Below are 24,121 nucleotides of genomic sequence, written 5' to 3' on the forward strand. Positions count from 1 at the left end.
TCGTTTCGAGGTCAGTAAGCACAACCAGAATTAATCCATATATAAGGCGCACTGGGTTATAGAACGCACTGTAGTTTTTTGAGGAAATGAAAGGCTTTTAAGTGCGCTTTATAGTCCGGAAAATACGGTAAATGGCTCAATCTAGAGCTCTTCAGCTTTCAGATATCATCGACTTTTCTTAAAGATGGTGACCACACACTGATACGTACACAAGGTTGATTAAGTGTCACGACAACACGATTCTACTGTCAAAGCTGAGATCAAATCAATAAACCATCACAAAAATTTAGATTAATATTTGTAAAAGGAATGTCACTATGTACATTTTTTGTGTTACGATTATTGTGCGTAAAAAAAACAAAAACGCACAATTAAACAATGAAAAAACTGTGAAATCTTGATTGACACTTTACTATTCCTCAAGTTTGTGACCAGCTTTATGACAAAATAATGTTTAAAAAAATACTTTATATTTAGATGCATTTTTTAAACTATAGATTGAATTAAAAAACACTTAAATTTGGTTCTAAAAGAGTCACAATAATAATTTATTTTAGTTCCTACAATTACAATGTGACCTAAATACCAGGAGCGGTGAGGAATAAATAGCTGCACCGAAAAGGTAATGAACTGGAATCAAACGTCAAGGCGCGATCAATACGGCAATGCCCTCGATTCACTCGGGAGACTTAACTTAATTATTATGACCTCAACACGGTCCAGTGAAAACGTATCGCAGCCGCAACGGTGGATTTTAACCCGCGCACGGAGAAGACGACACGGCGTGGGACGGCGGAGCGAAAGGGTGACACGGCTTTGTCTGCGAGAGGGTCATAATTATGAGCTCTGGTTGATAAGTGCTAATTATCCAGTCAGTGAGACCCGCGGGGGGTCCCGGGGGGTCCCAGGGGGTCCCGGGGGGGCAGACGCCTCCTGTCTGTGAAGCCGTCTTCTCCGCTCTGACTCACTCGCGCTTTTGCTTCTAATTAGACGCTGAGAAAAGAAAAAAAAGAAATATGCCTTAACGTCGCATCATTAAACTTCATGCACGTGAGAGGTGGCGTCGTTAAGGTCGACGTGGGCCAGAGCAGTGTCGTTAAGGTCGACGTGGGCCAGAGCAGCGTCGTTAAGGTCGAGGTGGGCCAGAGCAGCGTCGTTAAGGTCGACGTGGGCCAGAGCAGTGTCGTTAAGGTCGACGTGGGCCAGAGCAGTGTCGTTAAGGTCGACGTGGGCCAGAGCAGCGTCGTTAAGGTCGAGGTGGGCCAGAGCAGCGTCGTTAAGGTCGACGTGGGCCAGAGCAGTGTCGTTAAGGTCGAGGTGGGCCAGAGCAGCGTCGTTAAGGTCGACGTGGGCCAGAGCAGTGTCGTTAAGGTCGAGGTGGGCCAGAGCAGCGTCGTTAAGGTCGACGTGGGCCAGAGCAGTGTCGTTAAGGTCGAGGTGGGCCAGAGCAGCGTCGTTAAGGTCGAGGTGGGCCAGAGCAGCGTCGTTAAGGTCGAGGTGGGCCAGAACTGCGTTGTTAAGGTCGAGGTGGGCCAGAACTGCATTGTTAAGGTTGAGGTGGGCCAGAGCAGCGTCGTTAAGGTCGACGTGGGCCAGAGCAGCGTCGTTAAGGTCGACGTGGGCCAGAGCAGTGTCGTTAAGGTCGACGTGGGCCAGAGCAGCGTCGTTAAGGTCGAGGTGGGCCAGAGCAGCGTCGTTAAGGTCGACGTGGGCCAGAGCAGTGTCGTTAAGGTCGAGGTGGGCCAGAGCAGCGTCGTTAAGGTCGACGTGGGCCAGAGCAGTGTCGTTAAGGTCGAGGTGGGCCAGAGCAGCGTCGTTAAGGTCGACGTGGGCCAGAGCAGTGTCGTTAAGGTCGAGGTGGGCCAGAGCAGCGTCGTTAAGGTCGAGGTGGGCCAGAGCAGCGTCGTTAAGGTCGAGGTGGGCCAGAGCAGTGTCGTTAAGGTCGAGGTGGGCCAGAGCAGCGTCGTTAAGGTCGAGGTGGGCCAGAACTGCGTTGTTAAGGTCGAGGTGGGCCAGAACTGCATTGTTAAGGTTGAGGTGGGCCAGAACTGCGTTGTTAAGGTCGAGGTGGGCCAGAACTGCGTTGTTAAGGTCGAGGTGGGCCAGAACTGCGTCGTTAAGGTCGAGGTGGGCCAGAACTGCATTGTTAAGGTTGAGGTGGGCCAGAACCGCGTCATTAAGGTCGAGGTGGGCCAGAACTGCATTGTTAAGGTCGAGGTGGGCCAGAACTGCATTGTTAAGGTTGAGGTGGGCCAGAACCGCGTCATTAAGGTCGAGGTGGGCCAGAACTGCATTGTTAAGGTCGAGGTGGGCCAGAACTGCGTCGTTAAGGTCGAGGTGGGCCAGAACTGCATTGTTAAGGTTGAGGTGGGCCAGAACCGTGTCGTTAAGGTCGAGGTGGGCCAGAACCGCGTCGTTAAGGTCGAGGTGGGCCAGAACTGCATTGTTAAGGTTGAGGTGGGCCAGAACCGCGTCGTTAAAGGCGGTATGGACGATTTTTTTCAGCAAATTTTTTATCATATTTCCTCGTGGCGTGGATAAATCATTTGTCCTGCCACGTATCAATCATAATCAGTTCGTCCCCACGTTTCCGCGTGCCTAAGCGCATGGATCTATCATAATATAGTTCCCTCAGTGTACGGGGCAAAATGAAGACGGAGAAAGACAGTTCGAGCTGACGCAGAAGTGGACAGAAATCTACGGGAGACGAGAGATGCGATGCGCTCCGGTGCGCTAATAAACAAACGCACGTGTGTGTTGTATCAGTCCACACGGGGGAGTGCGCATGCGCACTTCCGCCTGCGTTCTCAAATCGCCGAAAACTCGTCCATACCGCCTTTAAGGTCGAGGTGGGCCAGAACTGCGTCGTTAAGGTCGAGGGTGGGCCAGAACTGCGTTGTTGAGGTCAAGGTGGGACAGAGCAGCGTCGCAAGATTAACGGAAGTTGTTAAAATGTAGGTTTGCGTGAGACTGTGATCATCTCCGAGAAATAAAGAATCTTAATAACTAAGTACAATGCACAAAAAAAATATATATATATATATATGTGTGTGTAGGTGTATTCATGCATGTGTTTGTGTGTGGACATAAATCTGTACTTAAAATTAAGTATTTTTTCTTTTTATAATGATTTAGTATCACAATGTTCTCCTCATCCCTGTGATTATAATATGAAAACCACTAATACAAAGTGTATCACAAGAAAAAGACACAGGAAATGCACCTCGTTTTAAACATTGTGTCTGGTCTATTTGTGGGCGATGTTGACAAAAATGTTCAGCTCAATAGTATATCAACAATATTCACACAATATTTCCAGAATGCGTCAGGAATCTGCACAAAACGTGAATGGACCGTGCAATTTAGTACAAACGGGAAGAAATATCACCATTGTTTTTAATAGACAAGATACTCAACATCTTAATTGCTCTTATCTCCACAACAACTGTGATATTATCCACTTCAATACATCTTCCACCTCTAGTTAATTTTATCAAGAATGTTTAATTTTAAGTACACATTACTGACCGCTTCAGTAGTGACCTGCCATTAATAGAAACTTTACTCAAAACTCCTGCACCGTAACTCAATGCTCAAATTCAGGACCAATGGCTATTATTTTGTGGGAGGGTTTAAATTCTGGTCCCAAACCGCATTGCGGTTTGGGACGATCCGTTTAGCTTTGACAATCGCCCCAAACGAGCCAAAAAAAGCGCAGAAGGAGAAACTCACACGCACAAGGAAGAGAAATCTGCGTTTTTCTCAGAACCCGCCAACATTTTAACTCATCATCTCGTTGAACAGTCGCTTCGTCCGATCTTGCGTGAAGCTTTCGCCCCCAACATTTCCATCCCGGGCGGGTTCGACAAGAACAATCTCTGGCGGCGAAATGTGTAGAACTCCACGCACATGACGAAATCTGGCTACAAAGTTAACGCACTCTTTTATCATTTAACAGTCGTAAGTAAGTGAAATAAAGCCATCGATACAACCAGTGAGTATAAGTATAAAAGTACATGTTAACTATGTATTCGAGGAGTAGCCGGCGACTAGAACTGGCAGTTTTTTGTTTGCTTTTTTTTCTTCTGGCCGACGTGAGAAAAGTGTGAGATAGTTGTAAGTAACGCTGTTGGCAGGGAGAGGGCGTGGCTCCGTGCCAGCGAAGCGAGCGAGGCAGGTGGGCATAATACTCACGCCTGCATCGTGGTGGTGGCGGTCTGGAAACTGAACATGTTCTCTTTGGGAAACCAGCTATTAGGACCGTCCTCTGAAATGACACAATGCAGTATCATTAAAGTCAAGGCTTTAGAACCGACACACCAAATGGCAACAAAAACGACTTGGAAATTAAATATCCAGTGTTTTTGTAGTAAAGAATAAATCAGTATATAAATGTTATCTGAAAAAAAACAATATTTGCTTTGTTTACCTCGTATATCTGGAAGCCGTTTCGGAAATTTAACAACAAAATTGCACATACTGTTCTATTAAAATGGCTGGACCCAATTTTTGTCCGTGTGTTTGAGCGAAATGTGTTTTGCCCTGATATCGTGGAAGCAAAACTCCACTCTGGCGTCTGGAAGTTGTGAAAAGTACTTATAGGGCAAGGAATGCGTTCGGAAAGTGAGGAACCGCTGCAAATTGTTAAAAAGTAGTTAAGTTTTGTGTTTTGCTTCAGGGGAAAAAGGCGATTACAAAACGTTCACGCTCAAAAAAAGATGTCGCCTCAGTGGCTCTTCTGATAATTGTCACCAGAACAATGGAAATGGTGACTTACAACAGCACAAGGGAGGGAAACATTGGAAAAGATGGGACTGTTTTACACAATCAGTGGACTGTGATCATTGTGGAACAACAGTGTGACCTTTGTTTGTATTCTCTCTTTATGTTTCTTTTGTATGCTTTGATAGTTTCTTTATATCGAACTAAATCAACTTTAACAGGCTTTTAATCTTGTTACAACAGTATTTCCTCATCTTTTAGTTTACTCAAAGTTGTATTTTGATTGATTCGTGCATGTTTGTGTAATCCTGTTTTGTTCTGCAACCGAGAAGCTCAGAAAATAGCAGTTTTCACCTATTCCCTATCCCCGCCCATATCCCTGTAATTAGTTGTGATTATTTGAAAAATAAGACTTCCAGCGAAGTAGAGTTCTAAAATGCCACATGGCTACTTAAAAAAAAGAATAAAACGACAATGAAATGTCACTGTGAGGCTAATCAGTCAGTGGATCCGTTTCTATTAATAAACCATTTTAGATAAATATTGTGTGAACAAAATGTAAAAAATACTAAGGACCTGGAAAAAGCGTAACAATAAGTCTCTCTTTCTTTTTGGCATAAAGTGAACATTCTATCTGTTTACCTCGATCCTCCGACAGCGCTCTGTCCTCGCTGTACATCCTCTCCAGCTTCTTACGTGGTTTCCCTCCGTCCCGCGGTGGGATGTCCAGGTCCAGGGACCTCTGGCTCTGACACGGGGCCCGGATGCAGGCCACGCAGTCGGGGGTGTACTCCTCTCGCGAGCCCCCCCTCCGGAGCCCCCAGTCCCGGATGTTACTGGCGCTGCCCGAACTCTTCAGAGGCTGCGAGGAAGAAGGGCCGCCGCTTTGAGGCTGGTTACCGTGGTGATGGTTGCTGCGATGATGGCTGCTCCTGTGATGGGTGCTGGTGCTGCGGGAAGGCTGGCTGGTGCAGGACGGGTTTGGGACGATGGGGGCCTGGGACTGGGGAGAACACAGTGTTACGTTAAGAGGATTATTGTGAAACTGAAAAGTGTCATTTTTACATTTACATTTTCATATTTCAAATGTAAATACCATTGATCACATAAACTACACTGCAACACATCTTTTCAAAATCTAAATGTTTTCTTTTCCCCATTAATTATTTCTGTCTTAAATGTGGACACCCCAAGGCTGTGTTCTTGGTCCATTCCTTTTTATAATTGTTCTTATCCGTCCACTTTGACATCCTTTTGATATAACTGTAAATCTGACAGTAAAAGTCCTACCTGGCCCAGAGACTGCTCCCCTGGCGTCTTCAGCACCTCCAGCTCCAGACTCTCCTCGCTGCCTCGTCCCCCCAGAGTCATGCTGCCTTCTCGGGTGATGGTGTACACGCGGGAGGGCTTCTCTCTGGACGCGGGCGCTCCTGTCGGCTCCTCAGACGAAATGCTGTGCTCGGTGGAGAGTCGGCGCTTAGAGGGACCCACGGGCGTCTGGTGGTTCTGTAGGGTGCTGGTCTGGCTGCTATTGCTCTGCTGGGACTGGGTGGTCTGGTTAGGTTTGGGTAGACAGTTGCGCTGAGGAGGCAGATTGTTGTTATGCAAGCGGCTAATGTCTGGAGACTCGCAGTCCGGGACGGAGAAGGTGTCAGACAGGAGGTGATCTGCATAGACAGACGAGGAACAAAATACGCAGGACGATTACTATGTTTAACAGTACAATATCTACACGAGACAGAATAATTGTCTAGATTTGAGTAATTCTGTTTAAAAAAATAGATACAATGCTGTAGTAGGTCTAGATTATGGTTTAAAAATGTGTTCTAGTAAGATATTTGGAGTTATTAGACGTTATTTAGACTGCTCTGACTGGCTATATTAGTCTCTCTCTAATCGAAACAAGATTCTCATTTAGTATTGATACTGACAAAATAAAGTAAGTATTGTGCCTTTAATTAAAGCATAAGATTGGTAGCTTTTAAAATGTCCTTTATCAAAATTAGAATTAGTGTGAGACAGCATTGTGATATTTAAGAAACTACAATTATTCTGTGTTGCAAATGCCTTTTGTTTAGCATCAAAATTGAGTGTTGTATTGCGACAGTTTGGTTCACATCACATCCATACATTATTGGGGTGCAGACGCAGATGTAACAGCAACATACTGTATCCTAAAAGTTCCCCAGCTTTAAATACAAATGTCTTACTTATTTGAAACAACTCTGAATAATAATGCTTGTATTATGTATTATTTAAGCTTTGATAAACACAGTCTCTGTTAGATGCAGCTTTAGCGCATGTGGCGTTAGCAGTTTACATTGAAGCAGAGTTTTGGTGGCAGACGAGCAGAAAGAGTGATGAAACTACACCAGCCAGGACAGAAACCGGAGCCGAGCCGCCTTAGGGTCCGGCAGAGGGGCTTGGAGCTTCCAGAATGAGTGCCAGACCAGAGAGGATTGTGGGCAAAATTCCTGTTAACCTGCGATTCAGTTTCTCGGTCTGAGTTGGCCTCGAGCACAGACTTTTGTTGGAAAGCCCCCTAGAGGGCAATTATAGGTAAAACCTCACAATCTTCGGCGAGACACTTCACACACATTGCCTAGTAAAGCACTTTGAGTCCCTTGAAGGTGGAAAAGCGCTATATAAATACACTGCAATAATAAGAACCTCAATCACCTCAAACACAAAAATGTGTTAAAAAGTGGAAAAAGTGATTGAATTAAGCAGTATTTATCTTTACTTAAGTATATTTAGACATTTTTTTTGTAATTATTTCAAGTGTAGTAGCATTTTTTGTTAGGAAATTCTTGTCTTTTGCTTATTTTCAGTAAAACAAACCATCTTTTTTGCTTGTTCCATGGGCAATCTTACATTAAGGTGCTCAAAATATACTCAAACCTAAAGAAATACAACTTATTTTAAGCACTTCTTAACTTTCCAGGGTATATACGTTTGATTTAGAATGCCCGTTAATCATTAAACTTTCAATGCAAAATTAGCTTAAAAGTTTGCTTTACGACTAATTAGTTTGAAGGAGATTTTTGAGCTGGGCCGTTTAAGAATTATCATGCTATTCCACCAAACTAGAATGTGTGATGATGTGGAGTAGTTTCCGTGTGGGTAAATGATCAAAATGTATGAGTAAGAACCATTTTGAACCTGCCCAGAGCGGGATTCGAACCGGCGACCCCCGTGTTGCGCGCCGACGAGATGCGTAACTTACGAGTTCCGTTGTGGTTCTCGGTGTCGGGGCTGGACAGGTACTCGCTGAAGGCTCTGGCTGCTCTGCGGAGACGACACACAACACAAGAACAAAAGTGAATGTCCGACACGTCTTTTAAGAAAGTCAGGACACACCAGCCGGCCAAGTTACAGGAAAGATCTATGGAGAGGCGAGCAGACAGATGAAAAAGTTGCATAGCGCATCTGAAAAATGTGTTAAAAAGTGGAAAAAGTGATTGAATTAAGCAGTATTTATCTTTACTTAAGTATATTTAGACATTTTTTTGTCATTATTTCAAGTGTAGTAGCATTTTTTGTAAGGAAATTCTTGTCTTTTGCTTATTTTCAGTAAAACAAACCATCTTTTTTGCTTGTTCCATGGGCAATCTTTCATAAGGTGGTCAAAATATACTCAAACCTAAAGAAATACAACTTATTTTAAGCACTTCTTAACTTTCCAGTGTATATACGTTTGATTTAGAATGCCCGTTAATCATTTCACTGACATAAAAAGTTATGGGACTGACTTCTAAACAATAAAATGATAAAATGAAACAACAGCGCTTTGTTTTGAACCACTTTAAATTGAACTGTATGTGTTTTAATCGTGACATGAGGGTGACGTCGTTCCCGGCTGGTGGTAATGCACTTGTCACAAAGCCTGATGGGAAAGTAATGATGCTGAAAAATCTATACTTCAGATGGAGATTTGATTTTTTACAATAAATTCAATCATGTCCAAAACATATTTCAGCCCAGTACTTTCTGCTTTTGCTGTTTGATCAAAGAGTAGAATTGTCTCCGTATTTTCAGATAACAAAACTCATTAAATAGTATATTACCATAATAAAAAAATTGGTTTAGATCATAATTTAGTCCTTTTTCATCCAAACTCCCTGTTCCGTCAAAAGATCTTGGTTTAGTCTTGAAGAAAAGTGTGATTGATTATTCTGTTTCGACGTTTTATACATAATATTTGTAGCTTTAATGAAAAATAAGAATATTTTTTAGATGGAATGGAACGGTTTTGCCTTGTGTGCTCAACAATGACGTGATATTGTGGAGAAAAGCCCGGGTTCACCTGCCGCCGCGCCTACACACTCCAATTACATCTTCTGTACAAACTGCATCCACATCCATCTCTTTACATCTCCTTTCTCTCATCATCCCTCACATGCCTCCTCTCTTTGTTGTTCTTCCCACTCTTTCGCTTCCTCTTGTTCCCTGTTTCTCCCTCTCCTCCTCTCTGTTCTCTCTCCTCTCTATTCTCTCACCTTTTTCCTGTTCTTTCTGTTTCCTTCTTTCTGCTGTTTGTCTCTTCTTTTATCTATTCTCTCTCCTTTCCGCTCTTCCCCTCCCCTCTCTCATTCCTTCTCTCTGCTCTTTCTCTCTCTCCATGTCTGTTCTTTCTCCTTCTCCCTCTCCTGGCTTCTGCTCTCTCTTTCTCCTTTCTTTTTTCTCGATTCATTTGTTTCTTCCCCTGTTTCCTTATCTATTTCTTCTCTCTCCTTTCTTCTCTTTTGTTCTCTCTCTCATTCTCTTTCCATATCTATTCTTTCTCTCTCTTTCAGCTCGTTTGCTCTTTCTCCCTCCTTCTCTCTGCTCATTCTCCCTCTTCTTTCTGCTCTCTCCTTTCTTTTCTCACTCTCTATCTCCTTGTTTATTTTTTGTTTCTCTATCTGTCTCCTTCTTTCATCTCCTATTCTTTCTTTCTCTCTCTCTCTCTCGTTCCCTCCTTTCTGCACTTTCTCTCACCATCTTACAGTTCCCCCTCTCTGTTTCCGCTTCCTCAATCTGGCTCATTCTCTCTCTCAATATCCATCTCACCTCCTCTCCTGTCTTTTTGCTGTCTTTCTCACCATCTCCATATTTTCCTTCCTTCCTTCCTTCCTTCCTCCCTCCCTGCCTCCCTCCCACCCAGCTATCACTCGTTTGACCTCTCCCCCTTGATCTCTCTCCCTCTCCACTTCCCCTTTCACTTCCTCAAGGGGACTGTAGAGAAATGGAATTGCTCTGTTCTTGCTTTAGCCTATATCCTCCTGCCTCCCCCTCTCCCCCTCTCCACCTCGCCCTCGTTCCCCCGTTCCCCCGTTCCCCCGTTCCCCCGTTCCCCTCGTACACGCCGTAACACTCAGAGTAATTAAATATGAGTCGGCACGTGCTGCTCTCCCCGTGAACCGGCCCCCCCACCAGGCTCTGTGCGTGAGGGAGGGAGGGAGCGAGGGAAGGAGGGAGGGAGCGAGGGAGGGAGCGAGGGAGGGAGGAAAGGAGGATGTCTGTGCGGAGGAAACATCTCACTTTTTCTGCGGAGCGAGGGAGATGAGATATAGGACAGTGAAGCAGAGGAAAGACAATAACAGCTGGTGTTGAAGAGTCGAGTGATCTGTGTGAGCCTTTGTAAACTGTTGATTTCTGTTTGGTCAATTACAATTTAAGTCATTCTGTATTATTGAGTTTACTGAAAACATCATTCGGACAATATTATGTCAGAAATGTGTTAAAATGTGTCTTTAAGCATACTAAGTTTCAGACAAATGTGTAAAATGATTTCAATTTCCATTTTTATTTTTAATCAGCTCTTTTTGTACCTTTTTTGTTGTTTTTGTTTTTTTTACTATAAATGACATACTCAACATGTATATTTATTTTTATATTTTTTACAACATTCATCAATAAACAAATCAATAACAACATGATTACGATCAGAGCAGGTGTCGGCAGAAGGTAAACGCTGGTTATGTCTGTGTGTGTTAAAGTAAACATCTTCAGTTACACACTATCACATATTCCACAGGCTCCACAGCGCCATCTAGGGAAGGAGCAATGAACAATAGTATCGTAAAGCAGGTGACGAAGCCTTTACCAGAAAAATGATGTGGTGCACCTTTAAAAAGTAGTTATATTCAACCCGACACCAGCTTGGAGAACATGACTTACATTTGCAATAGTTTCAACAGAATCTTCTTTGTTTTGCGCTAAAACAATTTTCAGACAATATTTTACCAATGCATCAGGAATGTGCCTATAAATGTCTTGGTTGAGGTTTAAGTATCGCACAAAACATGAAAGGACCATAATATTACTCACAAAAAGCACAGAAATATAGTTTAGTACCCTTGTTTGAGCGATTACACTGTAAGTTTCTGTTTGCGTTTTATTTAAAGCAGAACTAAGTAACATTTTCACCTTATTGAACATCTTTTGTAAGTCCCTGGGATGGTTAAATATGTATTTTCGGGGCGTTTTAAGTGTCCGTCGTCGCCCCCTGCTGTCTGACATTTGCCAACATCGACCTAAAGACAACTCTCCTGAGAAACCCTGGCTCTGTTTGATATTTGGCAACGTTAAATGTGTTTGTATGTGATTATGCTGTCTTAATATGATAAAGAAAGAAATAAAAACGATATGAAAAGTTCTATTTTAAATATGCATAGCTCCAAAACAACAATTGCAAAAAAAAAAAAAAGTTTTAATATATATTTAAAGCTCCAACTTCAACTTAACTCTATCTTTCCGAACCCTGAACCAGTTTAGCCCATGTTTTCCAGAATCCTCTCTGAACTCTCGCCGCCCCTTCCCCTCAGCATTCACACTGCTTCCACGAGAGTTTGGGAGATTCGAGTATATTAAATATAGATCTGAGCCGGTCTACTCGAACGACGCCGCCAGCTACACTTTATGCTTTTGGATTATTATTTTTTTCCTTCTTCCTTGTGGATGGCATGTTTTCTGGCATGTGACACAAGTAAAAGAGGGAGGAGGAGGAGGAGGAGGAGGAGGAGGAGGAGGAGAAGAGACACTGACGGGGGAAAGATGTGTTTATAAGACCGAAATAGACGTAAGGAAGCCGAGGAGGAGGTGCATGAAGTAGAATGAGATGCGGAGGAATTGGAGGACTGAGGAGTCTAATGGGTTTGATGGGAAAAAAGGCTGGATAGTTGTGAGGAAAAAGAAGAAAATGCAAACTACAGGCACCAGGAGAGCGAGGTCTTTAGTCTTTCTTTGGGAACTACAGTAGAAATGGAGCAGTCCAGTTTTAGACCTGGATTAGCCTTAATTTGGACGTGGAATAGTCCTACTTTTGACCTGTTATAGCTCTGGTGGACTCACACTGCCTAAGCACCACTCATTGCACTGTTCACTTCTATTGCACTACATACACTTTGTATTTTATATTTTATTCTACTATGTTCATATCATGCCATTCATGTATAAAGTGTTCAATGTGTGTTGTCTGTGTTGCACCGAACCACCAGGACAAGTTCCTATGTATCAACAAATGGCAATAAACTCTTTTCTGATTTTGACTTGGAGAGCCATTTTTTTCTTTCTTAGTTGGTACTAGTTGGAAAACACTTGAGAACCAACGCCTTTGATGAAATTAGAGTTATTATTATAAGGATCAATGTCAGGAAACCAATGTAAATTACAAACACATGGAAAATGGTGATGTCTCATAGGTATTTCCTTTAGTTTAGCATTGTTCGTAGTATTATCCCTATTTTCTTGAAGCCGTATGACAATTTCGATTAATCTGACCATTTGTATTGCCTTGAATAGGTTAATAAAGTAACCTGCGTCTTCAGAATGTTCACACTTCATCGTGACTGGTTAAATCCACCAGACGTTCACTCAAAGCCGGCGACCGGTTCGAGAAATGTTTCTGACGATTTCCCCGAAACGAAACGTCACATCGTCACATGATCAGATCACGATAAGCGCTGCATCTCATGTTGTGGTTTTTGTTGTGTTTTTCCCTGGAGAACAGACCGTGCATTTGAACAGAAGTGTGTCTGAACAGGACAGTCTCTGGTCTGGTGCCATGTGTGCTCGACAGTGTTTGGCGTGGGCTGATTTCTGTGTTTCTACCGTGTATAAGTATGTGAACCACGTGAGCACTGCGCCGCCGCGGGACACAGCGCTTTAACAGCCGCTCAGGACCAGTGCCTTCACTCCAGGACCAACAGCGGGTTCATATCGCGCCGCTCGGTCAGGCTCGCACCACAAATGGGTTTTTATGCTGAGTTTACTCCTGCCTGGAGTGTTTTTGTAAAAAGGCTGTTACAGTGATGCTGCTTTGACCTGCTGTTCTGAGCATTCACTATTAAACTGTTAAAACGTGGTGTAGCGCTGGGTAATATGGCAAAAAACACACACAAAAAAACTGACAGGGTTTTAACACAGAATTAGTCGTATTTCTCTGTTCAAAAGTGTGAACTCCAAGTCACAGGTTTTTACCGACAGAGGATTGTTAGTTTCTGGAGTCTTTTGCATGATTATTATCGTTATCCAGGTTTAATCAGGGAAAACAGTTTGATTCATATCCTGTAGTTTTTTATTCATGCCTCGCAGATGCCCTGGGACGACTTGAAACGAGTCGTTATCGATTCACTGAATAACCTTGGCATCGCTACAGTCTTGCAGTTCATGTTTCTCTCAAACGTTAGAGCTCCTGGTCGTGTTTGAAAGGTCTGAATGAACTGAAGTCAAATACAAATTGCTTGAATCTAATCACACAGAAAAGAAAAAGAAAAAAAGCCCAAGTCCAGGCTTCTTATCTCTCCTCACTGGGGAAGATTATTATGTACAGTCGAGAATCGTGATTATTCAGGTCACAATATAATTAAAAAATAATAATCGTGACCATTTTAGAAGCTAAGTTAGTCCCAAAAAATTGAAATAACTCTGGTTGTTATTGTCATATTTAACTTGATTTTGTCTTTTAGAACATTCAATTTTGTAAATCCGGGATTGAAAGAGAATTAAAGATTTTTCACACCCTGGTCCAGGCTTCTTTTCTCTCACTAGGGATATCAACATTATTATGTACAATTGTAAGAACCAAAAAATAATAATCATGACAATTTTAGAAGCAAAATGAGTCAAAAAAATGTCAATAACTTTTTTTTTAATCTGGTTGTTATAGTCATATTTTTGAAGTAAAATTCGTTTAGTTAAGCCAATCACAAACTTGAGGAACAGTCACATGTCAAACCAAAGTAACGAAAGAAAATGAAAGATTTCCCTGTTGTTTGGTCACAATCTCGATGATGTCGCGGTGATGTTTTTCTAACAATAACACGGTGACGTCGCTGCTCCTCGTCGTCAGCAGTGTACGGGCGGAACGAGCCGTGACTTCATTAAGAGACACACAACACTCCGTCGACAACAAAGGGCCGTGAGGCGACCAATTACCCAGACTCCCGCGGGGGTTCGCTTCGTCCGAGGGTTTAACTGGAAAAAGCGCGTCACAGATGACTCCGGTTCAGCCGAGGTGATATCGCCTCCATGGGATTTCATAAGAGACGCATCTGGAAGAAGCTTATTTGAATTTATTGGCAAGATAATCGGCTGATATCAAAAGGATTTCACCGGTATTGGCTAAAAATCCGCAGATAATTGGCACCAGTATTTGAATATTTGAACAGATTAATCAGTAAAAATTGAATTAGAAGAACAATTTGGCAACAACTATTTTATAAACCAAATAATTACATTTAAAGCAAATTTGTGACTTAATATAGACTTAATATAGATATGCTCTGGATTTTAAACTCTAAATGTCGATATCGGCTCCTGTTGTTTTATATACCTCATACTGTATAGCGAAGATTTTCTATATAGCGCATGTTAAATAATATCAAAAGTGACCTAATAAAGTGCCATATACTGTACCTTTGCCAATATTTACATTGTAGAATCCGCATTTTATTTCAATATACCATTTATATTATGTGCTTATTTTTCAATATTTACCATTTGATCAGAGTTAGGACTATTTCCCTGTTAAACACCAGCCCACATAATGCATATCTGTGTAATGCTGATGAAAATATGATCTAAAACACATCATATTACTGTAAATTACACCAGTTTGGCTCATTTTATTCTGACATAGCCCTGTTCCCCTGTTTTATTGTGACATTTAAAAACAGCTGCTTAAAAATGCCAGTAATTCACTTGTTTTTATGGACTTTATTCTGGAAATGCAGACTAATAAACAGGCTGAAATATGAAAATAAGCTTCTTGTTTCTTATTATATTGTATTGTTCTTGTCCATGTTTCTAGAGTCTATTTTAGGTTTGTTTTAACGTTATAAACCTGTAGTGAAGCATGAAACGTCTCTCCTCATCAGGGAACAGAATAACACCCAGGTGATCATATTTCTTGAAACAATCATGTCCTGCCAAAGCCCCTCCATCCAAAAAGCTACTTAGTCCTCGGTTGCCACGACAACGAGGTCTTACTGTCACGTCTTCTTTACAGCAGTTTATATTATTACATTATTATTATGAATCTAGTTCATATTGGATGTGGAGACATTTTGAAAGGATACAATCTTCACGCCTAAAAAGGATCCGGATCACAGACACGAGCCGTCGCACAGGACTAGATTTGCCCGACGACCGCAGAGTGTGCTCGGTTACGCTCGCTCAGTTACGCTCGCTCGGTTACGCTCGCTCTAACCTCACAACAATCGTGATCATTACAGTTTACCAGAGGTGCCAAAGTAAAAGGAATCCCCGTCTGAATAGAGTGGTAACACGTACTTGAAGGGTTCAAGAATAAATACACATCTTCTGCAGGTTTTACACAGGAAGTGAGTTTATAGCTGTTTTATATCAAAAACACGGTTTACTATGAACAAGATGTAAAAATATACAACTGTTATAATCAAATTTTATGTACTAGAGAAAATACGATCTTCAATAAAGAAAAGTGGCATTATTGCTTTACCTTTATTATAATCATAACTGTAAACATCATATGTATTAATTTATTTGTCTATAGGAGTTTTTGTTTATAGGAGATCTTCTACTGAAAGTGTTTTTCATACTTCCTATAAGTGATCTGTTCTTCTGTATCTACCTCTGTATCTACCTGCGTTGCAACAATGAAATTTCCCCATGTGGGACAATAAAGGAATATCTTATCTTATCTTATCTTATAATGTACTTCACTTTTACCACATGGTCAGGGATCTAAACATTTTAGAGGTTTCTAGTCACATAATATTAAAATAATAAGGCATAATCACACAGGCTGAAGTGAACAAACACACTCCAGCCCCGGGGGCCATCTTGTTTGTTTGGAATAAGAATATGACGCTACGACTGAAGAGTAGAGAACAGATTTGTCCATTAAAAACATTGAAATCCAAAAACAATATATTCTTTGTTTGCAGAGATAATTATGTTAGATAATACAGTTTAAATAAGTTATCTACCCATAGATTTATATGTCAGAGGCACTAAAGGGGTCCACAAGGTCAGTCGCTCTCTTCTCTGGACTCAAAACTAGCAAATAATATTTTTGCTAAAGTGGAAAATATCCAAAGCTTCAAAGCGCTGCGTCGTGGTCCTTCAGAGGTGGATTTATGTGGCTGAAATATTAAAGGTGAAACGGGATCTGAGAAGTGAACGACGGCTTTGTGGGCAGTAGATTCTGAACAAAACATGGACCGGGCTAACGTCTGATGTTTTTAATATCAAACCAGGCAAGATGATGGATTTTACATCTAATATCTGTTGCTTTTTCTTAGATACAACCAATATTACAGCACGTTGCATCGGGGCTTTGTGGGCTTTGGTTTGGCCCACACGGTTTGATCCTGAATTTTCATTTTTAGTCTTCTTTTCAGTGTATGAGTCATGTACTTGACCTGGTTCAGTCCTTGCTTAATCCATGTTTATACTAATTGATTCGTCAGACACTTGTTTCATCAGTCTTGTGTAGGAGAAATGTCTTTGCAACAGAAGAGCAGCTCAACCATTTCAGAGTGAAACGTCCCGTAGACACTCGAATAATAACGGCCTTTCTTTTTAATATGACCGGCTTATAACGGCTCCCGTGTGCCACTTTCAATCATTGCAGCTTAACAAAGATATCGAATGACACATAAGGAAAGATTATGAGGCAGAGGATTCATGGAGAACAGTACATCACACAAACCAACCAGAACCCAGACAAAGACTGTCACAATCAAGCAACGTTCAGTGTGATTTATAAATGACATACTGCTTTATGTCACTATCACAAGGCTGAATCTGGTTATTACTGGTAAATCATGTTACTTGATTCTATAGATATTGAAATGGAACCCTTTTTATCTCTTAAAATTAGTGGTAATTGCTTATTTGAGCAAAACTAAAATAATTTTAACTTAATATTTGCAGGTCACAAACCCATCAGTGCCATGGAAATACATTAAAGTGCCAAGAAAACAAGAGCATGAGTCTGTTTCAGCTCTGTCTGCTGTCCATGGTGCTGTCCATGGTGCTGCCCATGGTGATGTCTATGGTGCTGCCCATGGTGATGTCTATGGTGCTGTCCATGGTGCTGTCCATGGTGTTGCCCGTGGTGCTGCCTATGGTGCTGTCCATGGTGCTGTCCATGGTGCTGCCTATGGTGCTGTCCATGGTGCTTTCTATGGTGCCGTCTATGGTGCTTTCTATGGTGCTGTCCGTGGTGCTGTCCGTGGTGCTGTCCGTGGTGCTGTCCGTGGTGCTTTCTATGGTGCCGTCTATGGTGATGTCTATGGTGCTGTCCGTGGTGCTGTCCATGGTGATGTGTATGGTGTTGTCCATGGTGCTGTCCATGGTGCCGTCTATAGTGATGTCTATGTGATGTCCATGGTGCCGTCTATGGTGATGTCTATGGTGCTGTCCATGGTGCTGTCCATGGTGCCGTCTATAGTGATGTCCATGGTGCTTTCTATGGTGCCGTCTATGGTGATGTCTATGGTGCTGTCTGTGGTGCTGTCCATGGTGATGTGTATGGTGTTGTCCATGGTGCTGTCCATGGTGCCGTCTATAGTGATGTCTATGTGATTTCCATGGTGCCGTCTATGGTGCTATCCGTGGTGCTGTCCGTGGTGCTGTCCATGGTGATGTGTATGGTGTTGTCCATGGTGCTGTCCATGGTGCTGTCCATGGTGCCGTCTATGGTGCTGTCCATGGTGCTGTCCATGGTGCTGTCCATGGTGCTGTTCATGGTGCTGTCCATGGTTCTGTCCGCGGCTCTAGTGAGTTATGGAGAGGTAAGTGTGAAACTGTTCGCTGAAAACCTGGTGTATAAATAATAAGTACAGAACAGCATGTTCACGCTCAGCCAGGGTCTAATTTTAAAGTAAAATTTCAAGTTTATTCCACCGCATACGTCTGAAGTACATTTTTTATTCAACTGCTCAGCAATATAAACGGTGCCAACTTACCCCTGACACTAAAGGATTTCACAGGCTTTCTTACAAACACATGATCAGACTTCACTGTAATATGAGACACTGTAGGTGAAACTGGAGAGGCGTTCAGCTGTTGTGGTCCAGTGCAATTAAGTGAAAGTAAAAACTACTGGAGTGTGTTTCTGTGTGCTGTATTATGCACAACGACCCCCGGAAGGACTGCCCGGTGGTCGAGTGGTTGTGGCGCAGAGCATGTGTGACGGGCTCCGGGTGCGTCGTGGGTTTGCTGTGTGTCCTCCCTTCTATCTCATCCCCATTTCGCACTCTCCTTTCCTGTCTAATAAAGCCTACGGGCAAAATAAATATTAATTAAAAAAAAAATAAAGGAAATGAGCTGTTTAACTACAGACTGGTATAAGCAGCTCTGCTTTTATACTTACACTGTCCTAATAAATAAATAAATAAATACATGTTTTATTTGCAAATATAGCTGCACAGTTTTAGTGCTGATGCTAAATTCCTGGACAGTCCTGAACGTCTCAGTTTGTACCTCATCAGTTCTTTGACCTGCTTTGGACTGGGACAAGTGTGGTCTGTTCTGGGGCAAAGTAAGGCTGAGCGATGTGGAAAATAAATAAATAACCACAATCAATCAACCTCAATTTTTGATGTTTTTTTTTTTTTGTCTTTCCAAAAACAAAGTAAAACTGTCTTTTAGTAATGAGTCCATGAACATAAACTACAATAACAACTTTAATCTGTGCCATTTAACACAAACAATATTCAAATGTCTTTCTCTCGATTCAAAAACCCACCCAATCAGGGAGCGCTCTCACATGACTGTTGACTGTTGATTAATTTCTTCGCCCTGGGGCAAAGAAAAATTAAAAAGTGTTTTTCATTGCACATTGTTTAATCTGTGCAAGTCGTGAATGGCAGAATGTATTTATAGTAGTTGAGATTGACTTTTGGATTAGAGGGAGGAACAGTAAATGAGTTAGTGCTGATGATATGTTCTCTAGAAGCTGTATTTTTGTGCATTTAAGACTAATGAATTGGGGGGAAAAGTACATCAATTACTTTTACTGCAGTAGAAACACTATTACTGCACAAGTTAACAACTACAGTTCATCTTTTTCCTAATCTTTTTTCGTTTAAGTCGTTTTCTTTTTCTTTTTGACACACTTGAAAAGAACGTTACCGTCTTGAACTGGACGCTCCACCGCGGCCGTCTCTGAGGTCACTGAGTGGGCAGAGCTGCCGGACGTTACTCACCACGACGCCAAAAGTCAGCGAAGGCACCGCGACACGAGACCTTTAGGGTCTGACGCATGTGTGGGAAATGTCAGCGCTTTTTGGCTCGTTCAATTGGGAAAAATAAGGAGATTCGGCCACAAGCGTTTTCTCAGAGCCCGATCACGATTATGATCTGAAAACACTCGTGATGCGCCCGTGCGTCATCCACAGTTTGTTCTCGTGAAATGTGCCTTTTTGAACAAACTACTGAGTAAAGATGTAAACAGAAGAGTTAACATTCAATCAACAAAAAATTTGACTGTTTGTTTACACCGTCACGCCACAAATGATTTTATATCTCAGAAAAATACTTTTAGCTATTATTTTGTATTAAAGTTCATTATTATCTTTACATCAACTAGTTTTTTTTGGCCCTTGCTATGACTTTTAACATCTAAATATTGGCATCAGCATATATTGGTAACCAGGAGCAGCAATAAGCCATATCCATATCAAACCATCCCTGATTTTGATTTCATCCCAATTATTGTAACTAAAACCGTCTGCATTTGATTGTTGTAAATCCGCGTTTCACTCAAAGATAAAGAGTTTTTGAGCAAAGATGGGCATCAAACTGAGGTAAAGCGGCGAATGGCTCGTCGTCACAGGGATCAGATCACAGTTTGACTTTAACACCCACAGCAGTGACAGCGAGGAGTCTAACAATAGCTCTGCTTGTTGTGTGGCAATTCCCTTTTCAAATTCAAGTTTAGATCAGTGCAAGAAAAATCAACTTCAGAAACATCCATATGCCACAAATAGTTTTAAAAAAGATTTAACAATTATTCACGATTATTGAGACTGTGACCAAACAACAGTGATATATTTACATTTATTTCATTCCCGTGGTCTGACATGTTACTTTTACTCCAGTTTGTTAGGAAATGTAACTTTCTGAAAGACAAAATAAAGTTAAATTTGACAAAAAATCCCAGGTATTAAAGTTATTTACATTTAAGTCTATTTTTGAACTAAAAAATACTTAATTTTGCTTCTAAAAATGTCACGATTACAATTTTTCTTACGATTATACATCACAATTAACCCTGGATATCACCAATGGAAAATAAAATGACTTTTTTCCGCACTATTGTTCTCTTTTCCATCTGCTCCACAAACTGCACGCTCTTGCACTTTCAACTACTCCAGGAACTCAAGAAACACCATTTATGTCTCTCAATAGCACTAAACGTCCCATCGTTCCTTTATTCTGTAGAACAAACAACACAGTCTGAGTTCTGGTCCGTCATCAGTAGAGCCGGTGAAAAGGAACAAGCAGTGCATATTCTGTACAAACTAAACAGAAGAAAATTGAATCAGGAAGAGCTGAAATGAGCTCAGAACGATGTGAAAAGAACAGTGTGTGCACAGACTGCACCACTGTCCGGCTCGTGACCAGAATGCACAAAGCTCCTATGGAAATGAGATGTTTCTGTCAAAATATATGTTTAACCTATATTTTTTACAACGTCCACCATGTAGTTTGAATGTCTGGTTGTTAAGTGCTAGTGGTATATTCTATCATTATTGCGTTTTTGAAAGTTGAAATTGTAATAAATGAAGCCAAGACTTGACAAGGTAAAATTCAGGGTAAAGTAAAGCCAATTATTGTAAAAGACACCAAAGAGTGGGTGAAGGGGAAAAGTACAGCATGATCATCTTTGTCTAAATACAACCAATGATGATAAAAAGAGCTAAGAAACCAAGAAAAACCAGCTCTGGAGCGGAATTGGATCATCTGGGCAGCAGGTTAGACCGAAATGTGTAATAACTCACTTTAATAAATCAAAAAATCTGAAATAAACCAACATTAATTCATAAAACTGACTTCTGGCAACTAGGAGTTTACAAACGAATCGACAAATGTGGACGTTTTACCATAAAATAGGGCAATATTTGGGCAGCACGATATTGTAAATCATTGCAATTTGCCCGTCAATAAGTGTGATATTATTTAAATATTATTAAAATTTTCAATTATACTTTTTGGCACATAATTTCAGATATCTTTAAACAAACGTCGCAGATCACCCTTGAAAAAGTCTCCATCTCAAAAAGGTTCTACACCTGGTTAGATAAAGGTTAATACAATAAATGAATAATTAAATGAACGAATAAATAAATAAATATGTTCATAACTTAATGTAGTCAAACACTATGCATTTTTTTCCAAGCGTAACAAATCTGAGACTTAATTAGGACTAAAAATTGCCAATAAAATCTGCCCTTTTCAATATATATTTTTTTCAATCTGTTATCTTGGAGTTATCACTATATATTACCAATGTTCAAATATTATTCAACATGTGCGATATCTCTTGCAGCCCGAGACAAAAGTCAGAAAAAATAAAAAATAAATAAAAAACACTTATAAAGTCAAATTCAATCTTCGAACTCACAACAACATCTAAAAAATTGGAAATAATATCAATAAACAAACCACGTGAAAACCAACAGATTCCACGCGGAAAGATGATAAACAAAAAAAAACAAAACTACCAGCGTCTATTTTAGAGACATTTCACTCACCGAACTTTCACTGCCATGGAAGAAATCGCGTCACTCCTCAGGTTCTTTCTTCTGGACACCGCAGTTCCCATGCTGATGTGCACACGACCCACGAGTGAACACCATGCCACTTTCGGACACAATTCACACAGCTCCACGCGCGGGGGAAAAAAGAGTCTAAAAGAGTCTCCAAAACGATGGGAGAAAGTCCGTGCTCGGGGCTCCGCGGGCGGCGTCGGTCCCGTCACATCACGGACAGTCGGGGCTCCGTGAGACGCTCGGCTCGTGTGTGTGCGCGCTGTGCCGCTGGCGCGCGCTCCACCGTCAGTGCGAGGGGTCCGTGGGAGGAAGCCGTGACCTTATATGGGAGGAAGGGGGGCGGGGCGTGACGGTGAGAGCGTGCGCGGTTCTATTGGAGGGTGTTTCTTCAAGAGGTGTGGAGGTGTGGAGGCAGCGGTGAAGGGAGAGAGGGAGAGCAGGAGAAACAGGACTTTTGAGGAGAGATGAAAGACTGCGTTGAACTGTTCGGAAGTGAAACAAGAAAATGAGAAAACGAGAGTCGGAAAGTTGGACAAAATAGTGCCCAATCAAACAAAGGACACAAGTAAGACCATGATGAGATGCACGAGAGCCAGTGAACTGTTTGTTATACACTCACACATTACAAGCTGTTCTAAGAAAGCGCATGTATAAAAGTGTTTGTGAATAATTAAAAAAATTTACAATGATTTTTGTCTTTTTTTTTATTATCTATCAATCTATCAATCAATCAATCACTCAATCAATCAATCAATCATATCTGTCTATCCATCCATCTATGTATCTATTGACCTATCTATTTATTTATCTTTCCATCCATCTATTTCGTTTGTTATTCAATCTCTCACAAACAGTGTTGGGAAGAATACTTGAAAATGTATTTATTTACAGAATTCTAACTGGCATTAAATGTGTTTTATAATGTATTCAGCTCAGTGTAATTGAGTTTCAACAACATTGAGTTGTATTGTATTATAATAAGGTGAAAGAAAAACACATGAATTTAAACAGCTTCAGGTTCGTTCAACCATTTGTTTTGCATGAACTTATCACTGATTCGAGAAACAATTATCACGCATGTATTATTGAGTTGTGTTTTTTATATTTAAAAAAGATCCAGAGGCTCCTCAACTCCCTGGAGAAACGGTCTCTACTCCATATCGACGGTTCTTCATCTGCCTGGAACTGGTTCTCCTTCTGAAGAACTGGTTCTCCTCCTGAGTGGCTCCAGCTCCACTGTCTCTCTCGCGCCCGTCTATGAGAGTCAGATCTCTCCTTCTCTGTGGAACTCCTCCAGGTTTCTACTTTTTACCAAAGAGGTCTGGTAGAAATCTACATTGCCAAGTCCCTATGAACATTGTTTAATCTGTTGCAACTGCTTTTGTGATTTTGGGCGTAACACAAATGCATTTAAATTGAATTGAATATTTCTCACTGACACAATGCAATGTATTTTAGGAAAGTATTTGTATTCTGAAAAGCTCCAAAAGAAAGACTCACTGCAGAAGAAAACCATATTTGTATTTGTGGTAGATGCTTTTAGTCACTTCCCAACACTATCCCTGAATTAATCATTACCACTGATGACATACAAAAAACAGAACCACATATTATTTATTATGCCGCTGTACCAATGCACGTTTGTGTCGGATCAGGCATAAATCCTGTTACATAATCATCCCGACGTGATTGCAAACATGATCGGTCTGCTTCACTCCTGGCAGCGGATTCCTCCATATAACTTTAATTTGAGACGCGTGAATAATAAATGAGCCTTGAACACAGCCCCGTCTCAGGGCCGGGCCGTGTTCTCGAAAATCAAGCGCACCTCTGATTGACGCCGTTATTGACCCAAACGCGGGCTGTGATTGCGGTTATGGAAACAGCCAAGCGAGAAGCCTCGGGTCTAATGACACTCCCATTGAATATAACAATAAAAGAGTGATGCGTGACGTTCGGAAACCCAATAAAAACTTGGGAATTTGTAGAACGGCTTTCGGAAAGTTCTAAACTGTGCGTTGTTTGAGCAAAAGATGGAACTTTTCTGGTGGTTTTGACATCAACACCGTGATTACCAGTGGCGGCTGGTGGTACAAATTATAGGGGGGGGCTATTTGACATGACAGTGTTTTTTTTTTTTTTTAAATGTC

General features: G+C 41.4%; 1 protein-coding gene across 1 annotated transcript in view; it reads right to left on the minus strand.

Moving 5' to 3' along the window:
* nsmfb (NMDA receptor synaptonuclear signaling and neuronal migration factor b) overlaps positions 1 to 22,090 on the minus strand; it is a 62,705-nt gene extending 40,615 nt beyond the window's left edge. The window contains exons 1-5 of the mRNA XM_072433843.1: positions 21,954 to 22,090; positions 7,949 to 8,010; positions 6,013 to 6,389; positions 5,365 to 5,725; positions 4,195 to 4,267 (exon numbers count right to left, since the gene is read on the minus strand). Coding sequence (XP_072289944.1) covers positions 4,195 to 4,267; positions 5,365 to 5,725; positions 6,013 to 6,389; positions 7,949 to 8,010; positions 21,954 to 22,024 — 944 coding nt within the window. The 5' untranslated portion in view covers positions 22,025 to 22,090. The remainder of the gene's footprint in view (positions 1 to 4,194; positions 4,268 to 5,364; positions 5,726 to 6,012; positions 6,390 to 7,948; positions 8,011 to 21,953) is intronic.
* Positions 22,091 to 24,121: the final 2,031 nt, after the last annotated feature.

Source organism: Eucyclogobius newberryi, unplaced genomic scaffold, assembly GCF_026437365.1.
Source record: "Eucyclogobius newberryi isolate DKJ021-1_F unplaced genomic scaffold, fEucNew1.0.hap1 SCAF_6, whole genome shotgun sequence".
Lineage (NCBI taxonomy): Eukaryota > Metazoa > Chordata > Actinopteri > Gobiiformes > Gobiidae > Eucyclogobius > Eucyclogobius newberryi.